General features: G+C 40.4%; 1 protein-coding gene across 4 annotated transcripts; it reads left to right on the top strand.

The window, feature by feature from the left end:
* Positions 1-4,445: 4,445 nt before the first annotated feature.
* otpa (orthopedia homeobox a) lies at positions 4,446-10,538 on the top strand. Of its 4 annotated transcripts, none has more exons than XM_071350878.1 (3): positions 4,446-4,594; positions 5,159-5,580; positions 9,053-10,538. In XM_071350878.1, exons 1-3 carry the CDS (start codon positions 4,558-4,560, stop codon positions 9,578-9,580), a joined length of 987 nt encoding a protein of 328 aa, XP_071206979.1. In that variant the 5' UTR covers positions 4,446-4,557; the 3' UTR covers positions 9,581-10,538. The 4 variants fall into 4 exon arrangements, with proteins under 4 accessions (XP_071206979.1, XP_071206980.1, XP_071206978.1 ...); XM_071350879.1 differs by having other exon boundaries at positions 4,447-4,594; positions 5,159-5,559; XM_071350877.1 differs by having other exon boundaries at positions 4,447-4,633; positions 5,159-5,559.
* Positions 10,539-11,703: the final 1,165 nt, after the last annotated feature.

Below are 11,703 nucleotides of genomic sequence, written 5' to 3'. Positions count from 1 at the left end.
TTAGTTTGATTTGCTTTTTAAATTTAAGTCTTTATAAAACCCTAAACTGCTTGAAGATGTTTGGTGTAGGCCAATATATTTATTAAAGCCGACAAACATGTATTAGGTTGCTAAGCCTGTGTTAAAATCACTGCAAATTAATATAATTTGATTCTAAATGTTAAATCTCATGGCCTATTTTTTTTCTCTAAATTCACCCTCTTTCGAGGATAAGGCACCCAAGACACCTAAATGCCAGTCTAATAATACAAGACAAAAAACCTGACTGGGCAGACAAATTAAGGTTACATTTGTCTTATTTTACAGATTTCGATAATTATCGGGATCACCCCGAAGTCTTATTAACGCCCTAATGAGGCGCGCGTCTCTCCGTGACATCCAGCCGCTCCATCTCGTTAAGGAAATCGCTCTTCAATGCTGATTATTTTATTTGGAACCATAATTATATTTATTTCGGATAAATCACGGTCTAATCGAGTCCGCGCAGAGGGCAGCGGCGCTAATTGAAGCATGAGATGCGGTGGTGGTCCGCGGGCGCTACCTGGATTTGTGACCAAACGTCGAGGCAAAGCGACGCACCTGGTGGATGTAGCCCTGGCAAGCACAGCGCCTCTCTCTTTTCTCGCTCCTCTTTCCTCCCCAGAACTCAAAGACAACAATTTATTACTTCTAATCCCCCGACTGTCACCAAATCACCTGCACGAAACAAGAATCTAATTTGTTAAACTGGCATTTCTGCAAATGGAAGATCGATTTAGAATTCTCTAATTGAGGGAATACAGACGCCCGATGAATTAGATTTACCCTGGATGAAGAGGAGAGGAGAAGAATAGGAAGAAGGAAAAAGAGTGAACAAAAACCATCATCGGTGTTAGCTCTCTGCACCGTGCGTGGCCCGAGACAAGAATGCACGCGGGAGAGTGGTGACGGGCATTGGCGGTGGTGACGGGCAAAAGGTAACACGCTGTGTCTCTTGCATGAAACTCCCGGTGCGCCAGCGAATGCCCAAGGCCCCCGGTGGAAAGAGAGAGGTGCACTGGAAATCTCCAGCTCCAATAGGCCTACTGCGTATAGAATTACATTTGTTTTTCTTGTGGTTTTATTAAAAGTCACTCCTCATCTCCAGAGCGCGTGAAAATGTCTACTTTCCACTCAGATGCGCTGCATTAACTTGCAGGGGGCGAATTGGTTTGTTTGTCTATTTGTATTTCTATGCTGGATAAGATTGATGTGGGCTTGTTATGGGAATCTCAGCCAGGGAGAGAAGCCACTGCTTTGCTCCTTGTTGTTTACCCTAATTACAGCTTATTCAATTCAGCGAAATGAGGACCTTTATCTGACAAACACACGCACACACACACACATACACAGACACACTGTGTTAAATTATGGGTTACAATTTCGTTAGAGAAATAAATAGTAAAGGTGTTTACATAGCCTAACACCGAGAATCCTTCAAATAAAAAAATTAATAAAGTAATAACAACATCAATAAATACAATCAAAATAATCATGTTTCACTATGGCACCAAATTGAATTGCCTTATAGGCAGTTGGCAATTTTTTTTATCGGCCTATTGGCTTTCGAGTCCCTTATTTCAATATTTTGCAGCAGAGGTTGCTGTTTATTTGCAATATTTGTTCGTGATGAACTCGTGATTTTATTATATAAAATGTACTCAAAGGCTAATAATAAACAATAGCGTAGGCCTATTTGCCTATTTGAGAAATATTTTATAATTTCTGATGCTTTTGACTGATTGTATTAGGCCTATCATTATTATTATTATTGTTATTATTATAGAAAGGGGATATGCCTATGGTTACACAGTGTAGGCCTACTTGCAACATTCCACCGGAGTAAACATATACTGAAAATACCTTTTGTCGCACCAGGAAACGGTTACATTTCTTCCCACAAATGACTTTCATTAAAAAAAAAAGAAATCCACCATGTTTCGCCAATAAAGCTTAAAATCCATGTGCTTAGTTCTGGGGCAGGTATTGTCGTACAGAGATTCAATATATAGGTATGTACGAAGTAAACTAGGTGAATAAATTGCATTAATGTGTTTTCAGCCTAGTTGTTGTTTTTCTCCTCTGTCTTTGGGAAACAATCTGAAACCTATTTATAAGAGGGAAATCACTTCATCCGCCAAACAAAGTCCATCGTTTGCCCTTTACAGCACTGTAGAAAGATCAGACAAGGTGCATCAAAGAGCGTGGAATTCAATATAGGGTCACTTTCTGCACAAAGCATTTTAATAAAGCCTATGTGTATTTTTGTACATGATATATCCTTGAAAGTGCAGTTTTATTCCCATGCCTTGGAGCACCATGCCAATGCGCTTGCCTCTAGGCGTTTTCCCGGGTTAAATGTGAGCTGGCGAGCGGAGAGGAGTCATTCACTTTTGTTTGTACAGCCATAAAAGCCGTGAGCTATTGAAAACTCGTAAAATGAAGCGCGCAATCAATCACACCGCGCTATGCTGCTGTTCTGACTGAGCAGCGAAGACCAAACAAAGTAATGATTTTAAATGATCGTTATTGTTTCAGCGCACAACCGAAGACAGCTTAAACCGACACATATAAACTGGTAACATATTCAATAATTTTATAACGCTAATATGTTTACATCTCGTTGATGTTGAATATAGCAAATAAAAGATGTATGTTCTTCAAATAAAAAGTGGGAAAGAACAACACAAACCCGGACATCTTGAATTACGCACACATTCTCTGCTCCGGCGCTTTAATCCACGTTCTGTGACATTTGGGATATGAAAACGCAGAGGAACAGACAATTGTTTCCAAATCGAATCCACACTCTTCTCTCTTTTTTCATTTTCAGGACGCCGCAGTATAATAACCTACCCTGCGGTTGCGTGGCGCGTGAGCGATTGCCAGTGACCCCGTTGTGTCCGAGATTCTCTCGCGCTCCCCGGTCGGTCGTCCCACCAGATTGCCACTAGATAAAAGATGAGCCGAGCTAATTCAACTCGAGATGGGCTGGGAAAGGACCCCAAAGTGCCCCAAGTTTACGCTAGGACGCATCCTTTGTGTTACTTCCAAAAAGGCACCATTCACTCCACAACAAATGAACTAGCTTTCACAAAACCTTCCAACAGCTGTAGGGAGCCTGTTGGATTCTTTTGTGTCCCTTATATATTTTGGGAACATGATGTGTGACAAGAACCCAATGTGCTAATTGGTATAATGGCGGTATATTTATAGACTACATTGGATACCTGTTTATAGCCTACCTGCTTGGTCTGACTGAAATGAGTACGCTTAATTTGGGCAGATTGGATGAAAAATCAATACCATGAAAAGCAATTGGCCAACAGCAAAGTGTTTAAAGCATGATTGTGTCTGTTCTAGTGCAATCCACGCCTTCTGGGAGATCCGCTGTCTCCATGAAAGGGAAACATCCTCAGATCATGTTCAGCCACAACTCAGTTTCAACTTTCCGCTGAATTATGCACTTAATTTGCTCACATATCATGTACAATAAGTCCCACCCTGCATGACAGTCGAGCCTAAACAGTAGTAAATCAACTCTAATTTATACTGATTTTACTCTAATATTTGTAATAAAAATCGTATAGATTTGGCACGAATTACATAAAAGCCTAATGGTGTTGAAAATGACTCTGGTTAGAAATATATCGCTAATCTAAACGTTGTTGTTGGCTGAATGGGGAGTAAGAGGCATTAGCAGAGGTTCACTTCATCTCCAAAAGGCAGGACTGACTGGGACACGTTGGATAAAAGAGGTCGAACATGTCTGGGGAAACTAAGACTATCCACAGCCATTCACAGTTTCAAAATAACAAAGGGCCTTGCTATTAAAACACAAGTCATTGAGCCACTTCAACAGACACTTGATATAAACGTAACCTTGACTTGGCTATAAGATGTGGTATAAATGCACACTAAGAGCTTTCATACTCGGGCTATGTAGGTTTAACCTAATTTGAGGCAGTTAGTTGTGTAGGAAATATGTTCTGTCATTCACACGCCAGAAACGAGTCTAATATGTTTATGTAGCCACAGAGGCTGTTAACTTGGGTAAATTAGTCGTTGTTCAAACCTGGGGCTCATCCATTATAGAGAAAGGCAGCAACAGCACGCACAATTAAACAAATACTGCGCTGATCCAGTTTATCAAATGGGTCGAAGCTTTCACAGATATTAAATCAAGTGATTTTATTTGATATAATTTGGAGTTGAAATCAAAGCCAATTACAGAAATGAGGAGAAATGAACTTGTGAATTTGGCTGGATGGGAGAATTTGAGTGGCTGGCTGCTCTGGGGTCTCGAGGTTGTTGACATATCTCTAGCTTCAAATCTGATTGGCTCTCCTTTAAAGAAGCTCATGGGTTCATTGGGTTGTTAGGCGCCTCCCCGTTTCTCTAAAGGACATTATAATGCAAGGAACCTCCTTTTTTAACCACAAACAGAATTTGCTTTTATTTAGGCTATATATATTTTTTAAACAGGTTAAAGTCATAGAGATTTTTTTGAAATAGCATTTCGCACTGGAGAGGTGCGCAATGCTTTCACACGCCGACCTCCTGGATGCTCGCCTCGGTGAGTTATCGTCGCCAAACTCCGGTCTTCAACTCTACTGTAAGCTGGAGGCACTTCTAATCTAAATCAAGCAGAGAAAATTGACAATTTGTTTCTTATTTTATCTTAATGTCAGTTAAGTGAGATAATTCATTGGAAAAGTAATTATTATTATTATATTACTGCGTAATTTGATTTAACCGTTTTCTAAATTATTGATGTGATCAAATGGAATTAAGGAGTAGCCTAGATTAAACGCTGTAGCCTATGATAGTTATGTGCTTGTTTAAAAGACAGTTAGGGTCTGGTTTTATCCATAATGTAATGTCCACTTCGATGGTTTCACCATGTTTTTAGAGAGCATTTGTAAAGTGACAAAATGTTCAACCAATTATCTGCATGCATGACAAACTATTATCCCCTTGCCAGACTTCGTTAGATTCATAAAAGTGTCACTTTCGATAATCTAACTAAACAATGTATTTTAAAAATATATCATACTAATTTACATTTTTCCTATGCATTAGCCTATACAAAATAGTTGTGACATTGCCTTTAAATTCTGACCGGGTGTTGTCTATCCAGGGATGAAGGATGCCGCGGCAGAGCTGCTGGGTCACAGGGAGGCTCTGAAGTGCAGGCTAGGTGGTGGAGTTGGACCTGACCCCGGCCACTCCGGCGAGCTAGCCCCGGGGCCAGACACCGTGGAGGGGACCACCATGCTCCCTGGAGACGATATCAACAATGGTGGATCCAACCCTTCCGGCGTGCAGGCCAACAGTAAAGAGCAACAGGACAAGCAGCAGCAGAATAACTCCAGCCAATCCGGAGGAAGTCAGAGTCAGAAACAGAAGCGACACCGGACCCGATTCACCCCAGCCCAACTTAACGAACTGGAGCGCAGCTTCGCCAAAACGCATTACCCAGATATCTTCATGAGGGAGGAACTGGCCCTACGGATCGGCCTAACGGAATCTCGCGTTCAGGTAACGGAATCTCGCGTGCAGGTTTGTTTGTGATATGGATTGGGAAATGTATGTGTCATAGCAAATTATTTTGAAACAAATAGCCTATAATAACACTGTAAGAGTAGTGTACTAATACTGCGGGAAATGATGCGATGAAATGTGTATGTAATGTGTCCTCTTAACCCTCAAAAATAATGTAAATATTAACCGTCAGTGGGTGTTATTATTTCACTTCACGTGCACAATAACAATATTTCCTCAAGTAACTAGGCACCACGGCTAATTGGAAAGTACATCTTCATTACAGTCTAAATTACCACTCGGTGAAAATATCTAACTCACAGCTGTTCTCACAGAAGTGCCAATATAATATAGGCTAAGAAGCTTGAATCTAAAGAAGATGAAGTGTAGACTATTGAAGGGATTAAAATAGGCCTACCATACATCTTGATACTGCGTAAAAAGTTGGCCACTAGAAATGTATGATAACCTAAACTATTTGCCACTAATAGGCTATTCCCTTGGAGCTAAAACTACATTTAATCCATTAGCGATATACTATAGGAGTATAGCATATAGGCCACGCCTTGTGTTCCTCGAGGCAACCATCTTTTATTTCCTTGTGCCAAAAATAATAATAGCTTACACCTGAACCTCGATTGTATTTTTGGAGGGTCTTGTTTTTGTTGTTAAAAGTATCAGGAAATACAAAATGTATGCTAGACTAACCTAAATCTCTGACAAAAACTGCACTGGGTGCGCGAGCTGTTCATGGTTCTGAAAATAACGCGCAAGAGCCCTGGTAATAACGTTCTACAGCGATTTGGTTGAAACCAGATGCAAGAAACGTGTCCCAAAATTATGTTATTCAAGACAGAGCTGACAAAACCGGGATGTTATGAGATACAATTGTCCAGAATGAACGAACAGAACTAATAAAAATAAAATTTGAGATTAAAACAGCTTTTACCATAGGTGCACCTCCGTCACGCTGTCTCGTCGTTGTCATTGTTATCGACATTCTACAGATGCCGCAGAATATTGACATCTGATTGATGTTTAGGCCTAATGCCAAGTCTTTCTGAGCAGGGGCTAGTGACTGATTCGTCAAATTTACACTATAGTGGCCTGGAAATAAAATGACATTGCTAACGTAGACAAATAATTAGTAGAAAACAACTTTGCCGTTATTATAATGTCGTCATGTTTACTTTGCTAGCTCATGGCAACATTGCATCTCTCTCAAGTTCGTCAGAAATAGTTAGCAATGCTAACGTTAGCTAGCTAAAATTTGGTTGCTCTCCCATCAATATTAACTAGCTAGCGTTATACTGCATCTAAAGTCAATCTGGAGACATCACACTGATGACAAAAGCTTTTCCTACTAATCCTTTTGAAATGTCATCGTGTTTCCCATCCACAGTTATGCATTTAAGATTACATTTTCATCACCACCCATTGAGACGGCATTGAACAGAATTCTCAGCTGGGCATCATTCTTAAAACGAACGATCAAAACAAGATTGCTATAATTACTTACTATAATTTAAAATTCCATGAGTGTAAGTTTTCATAATATCTGAAAATTACAGATTGTACGTGGACATATTAAGGGCATCTTAATGTAGGACCTAGGTAGCCGATATAATTCATGAAAATAAGAATATCCTAAATATGAGTGTATGTTTTTCTACTCACTGTATCAAAATCAACATTCAGTTTTGCATGCATACATTTGACTGAATTATTATGCACTGTAAACTACACAAATTATCATGTGCAATGTGCATATGCAATAAGCCACACATACAACTCTCAATGGGCCAGATGAAATGATACAAGAGGTAGGCTATTTTATTAGGTAATGACTTTGGTCCTTAAAATCTAATAACGTTTCGTTTTGTTGTACTATTGGAGTGGGCCTATATTCATGCGTTCTCATGCAAAATAAAAATGGAATGATGATTTTATCTTTATTATACCCTCACTATTAAACTATATTTTACAACATAATTACTTCTATGTCGATATTAGGTGACAGCATGACCAATGGTAGGCCCTAATGGTTTATTTTGTTTCCCTTTACATTCGATATAGCTCAGTTGTCAAAATAGCTCACGAGATTAATTCAATAATAGCTCGACATAGCAGTTGGTTTGGGTCCTCTGATGCATCGTCGTTCATTACCATGTAGCCCTTCTCACGATGATAGTGCAATAAAACCAAATCCATTATTATCAACCAATTTCTGAATTATTTATTGCGATAAGGGCTTATTAAGCAGCAATGAAAAATGCAGAGGAGTCGTTCACATGTGAAACAGTAACTGCGGTAATCATTATTATTGCACGGATCAATTTGGTTTCAATATCTTATTTACATAAAATAAGAATTAGCGAAATGACGAGCCATTTATAAAGAGTATAGCCAATGATAATAATAATAGGAAGCCAGTGGGTAAAAATAGCCTATATCTGGGATGTTTCGAATGAGAAGGCGCATGCAGCTTGCACTGTTCTCTTCTGAAATGGGCCTGTCAGAGTTCCACGTCTTAATGGCGGAAGCGCTGAACGTGTACTCTGTCTTTTAAACAGAATGAGAAATTGCATTTTCTTTCCTTTGAAGTGTAATGCATTTGAGGCCTGATTTCACGGCTGGCTGCTCTGGGGGATAGACTGAGATTGGGCCTCTTAATACTACGGCACAGTTTCTCAACCAAATCTTCACATTAATCATCGGCGCTTACCGGTTTAGGCCTACTATGAGATCTATATAGACAGTCTCTCAAGGACCCGCAGAATAAACACTGCTTGTGCCATTTACAACTGAGGCCTGGGTCACATTAATAACGCCTTTATTTCCGAAATACTATTATTATTGCTGTTTTGTGTAGGCCAAAAGTATGTGTTTATATCCATGCTATGCAACAAATTATATAAGCTAAGTTTGATAGTACGAAAAAGCACGAAAAAGGTATGCACTCTACTGTAAGTCGCTCTGTATAATTTTTTATAATATTCTAAATAGTAAACGGGTTTCGGCTAGCATATTTAAAATGCATATCAAAATCATGGGCTATAGGGCTCATAACAGTTACAACACATATTGTCAGCTGACTGGACCACCTCCCGCATAGGGCTATTGTGTTTTCTGACGTAGCCATTTTTATTTTATGATATCCATGGACTAATGCAGGCATGCCACAGACCATTTACTGACATGGATTTTTGGCGTTATGTCATGTAAGATATCAAATCCTTCGTTTATGGCATATAATTTCATCCGTTGTATATCATATCTAGTGTTATTCATGGAATCCGCTGATATAAAGAAGATTTGTAATGGAAATATCTGTGTTATGGGCTTCCTTCTCTTCTAAGAACCTAAACCTCTTTCCCGTGCGTTAAAGTGACCGTATAGAGAAGTGTACAGTAGCCTACTCATTGTGTCTCACATTGATGACACTGTAACCAGATTCTAACCCATCTCTCTCCCTCTCTCTCTACTCCAGGTTTGGTTCCAGAACCGACGCGCCAAGTGGAAGAAGCGCAAGAAGACCACCAACGTTTTCCGCGCTCCGGGAACGCTGCTGCCCACCCACCACGGCCTGCACAGTCAGTTCAACTCTGCTGCTGCCGCCGCCGCGGCCATGGGGGACAGCCTGTGCTCCTTCCACGCCAACGACACCCGCTGGGCCACGGCAGGGATGCCAGGCGTCTCTCAGCTGCAGCTCCCTCCAGCCCTGGGTCGCCAGCACCAGCATGCCATGGCGCAGTCCCTGTCCCAGTGCAGTCTGTCCGGCCCGCCGCCCAACTCCATGGGGCTATCCAACATGTCGTCGAACGGATCCGGGCTCCAGTCTCACCTCTACCAGAACCCGTTCCCCGGGATGGTCCCGGCCTCCCTGTCCGGTCCCACCAACGTGACGAGCTCTCCCCAGCTGTGTAGCTCCCCGGAAAATGACGTCTGGAGAGGGACGAGCATCGCCTCCCTGCGGCGAAAAGCGCTGGAGCACACAGTATCCATGAGTTTTACTTAGTAGTAGGCCAACCACCACCAAGCCAAGCGCCACGTTTTAAGCGTTTTTCTTTTTTACTTTGTCATCTATAATTTTTTGTTTTGTTGTTGAACACATCCAGTCCAATACAGTTGGACAACGATGAGAATGTCTCCAAGCAAAAAAAGCAAGGCAGCAGCAAAACAACAGCCACAGTTTTGTTGGCACACTAATACTAAAACCAAACGATTTGAAGGTGGATAAATGGGTAAATGTTTAGCTTATTAATTTATGATGTGCATGTATTGATTTATAACTTTTATAACTTGATTTATTTTACATGTAGGCTATGTATATTTATTTATTTGTTTATCATTTTATTTATTAAAAAATATATATTTACCACCTCGTTTTCATTTCCTTTGTCTATAACAAAATACTGCTGATATTTGCTAGTGGAGTTTCTAACAGTTTCCACCGGCCGATGGTCGAGGGTGTAAAAACTCAACAAAAAAAAGAATAAAACTCGTTTTTAATGTCACCTGCTGCACAGCATGTAACCATGATTGGCCACGGGCATGCGCCGTGCACGTGCAGATATCACACACCTGGGAGTTTTTTTGTTTGAAAAGCATAAAAAGATTCATACAACGGAAGAGGAAGACAAGCGATAATCTCAAAGGAATCACACAACATGGAAACGAACTTGACTGCATGTGCTGGCCAAGGTAAATTTACGGAAACAGGCCTACTATAATTAAGACAAGAAAAATCGACTTGAATATAATCTGTTATATAGGATGTTTTGTGTAGAGGAAGCATTCTTGACTTGTTCCCATTTGGTCAGTTTGTGATATGTTCTAAATTATTGTCTGTGCTTATTATCATATCAGAATTTCTTAAATGTTTGATCTGATACTGAACAAACCATTTCGTTTCATGGCCATGTTTTTATCAATTGACTGTAAATGAACAAATTAAAATCATTTTCAATATGTCACATCACGAATCAACCTCCTTTTCTTGAACGTGACGCATGCACCCATCCTATCAGAATCAAATACTGACCTAATGTCTATTTGTATTTCCCTAAAATGCTTCATACCAGGACTCGGAGGCAGTCGCCGTTCTCCGGTGATATACGGTATACGGTATACGGTAGGCCTACAATAAATAGGAAAACCGATGATCAAAACATCAAACTATCTAACAACGAGCTGTAAATAGTCTACAGTATATCCGTCCAATATGTACTGCTACTGATATTTCACCGACGTAGGCTACTGATGGAATTCCACCCCCAGACTAGAGAAAAGCAATGTGGGTGTGTTATGGATATGAAAGCTCAAGGCAATGAATAATATATCTTTATATTTATAGATTTCTATAATTTCTATAACAGAAATACGTGTTAAGTCGTGCACATCTTTCAAAACAACAAACGTTTTTGCCGAATCGAATGACACATCCTATCCAGCCAAATATGTCAAGTAAATGCGACCCGTGCCATGAGTTCTGCCTTCTCTTCCCCCCGAGCTCCATTGACGGGTTTGACCTTAGATGTGATGGATACTATCGCGCTGTAACGTTGATTGTACAGGCCTATATTTTGTTTCGTCATGTCAATGTATATCACGGATTCATTCATCAAACCCATATTTGGAGCAATCTCGGCTGTATTAACGCACGTCCCTGAGGATAATCTCCCCAACAAAACGGCGACAAGCTCTAAATCGTGGTGCCGCAGCAGCATAATTTACACCGCCTCCGACAGAACATCAAACAGGCATGTGGAGCGAGCTATTAAACTCTACACATATCCCCCTCCCTCTCTCTCTCTCTGTGTGTGTGTTGGAACCACTGATCTATGTGACCTTCTCTGTTTATGACAGTAGGCCTATAGTGTGTCTATGGTTGGAGCATGGGACTACCTGAAGAGAGGATATAGGACAATGTCTCCACATGAGAGGCTTGGTAAATGCACTAATGTGTTTACAAATGAGTTAATTGAAATAATAATAATAATCATCATCATATTAGTAATGTTGTCTGGGGTTGGGCAACAGAAGATAGTTTGGTTAACGAAACCCACCGACACCCTGTTTTTCTTTGGCTGCCACTGCTACTTCTTTAGGTTACATTCTCAATAGTATTACATTCAAGAT

Source organism: Salvelinus alpinus, chromosome 18 (genome assembly GCF_045679555.1).
Source record: "Salvelinus alpinus chromosome 18, SLU_Salpinus.1, whole genome shotgun sequence".
Classification (NCBI taxonomy): Eukaryota; Metazoa; Chordata; class Actinopteri; order Salmoniformes; family Salmonidae; genus Salvelinus; species Salvelinus alpinus.
This window is presented reverse-complemented; position numbering and strand designations above follow the sequence as displayed.

What these genes read in the sequence shown, in the direction of transcription:
- otpa (XM_071350876.1), top strand. Translation starts at nt 4,558, where the DNA reads ATGCTTTCACACGCCGACCTCCTGGATGCTCGCCTCGGTGAGTTATCG. An exon ending in CTCCGGTCTTCAACTCTACT is followed by an intron (nt 4,634 to 5,158) that starts GTAAGCTGGAGG and finishes TTGTCTATCCAG; the next exon opens with GGATGAAGGATGCCGCGGCA. An exon ending in TAACGGAATCTCGCGTGCAG is followed by an intron (nt 5,581 to 9,052) that starts GTTTGTTTGTGA and finishes TCTCTACTCCAG; the next exon opens with GTTTGGTTCCAGAACCGACG.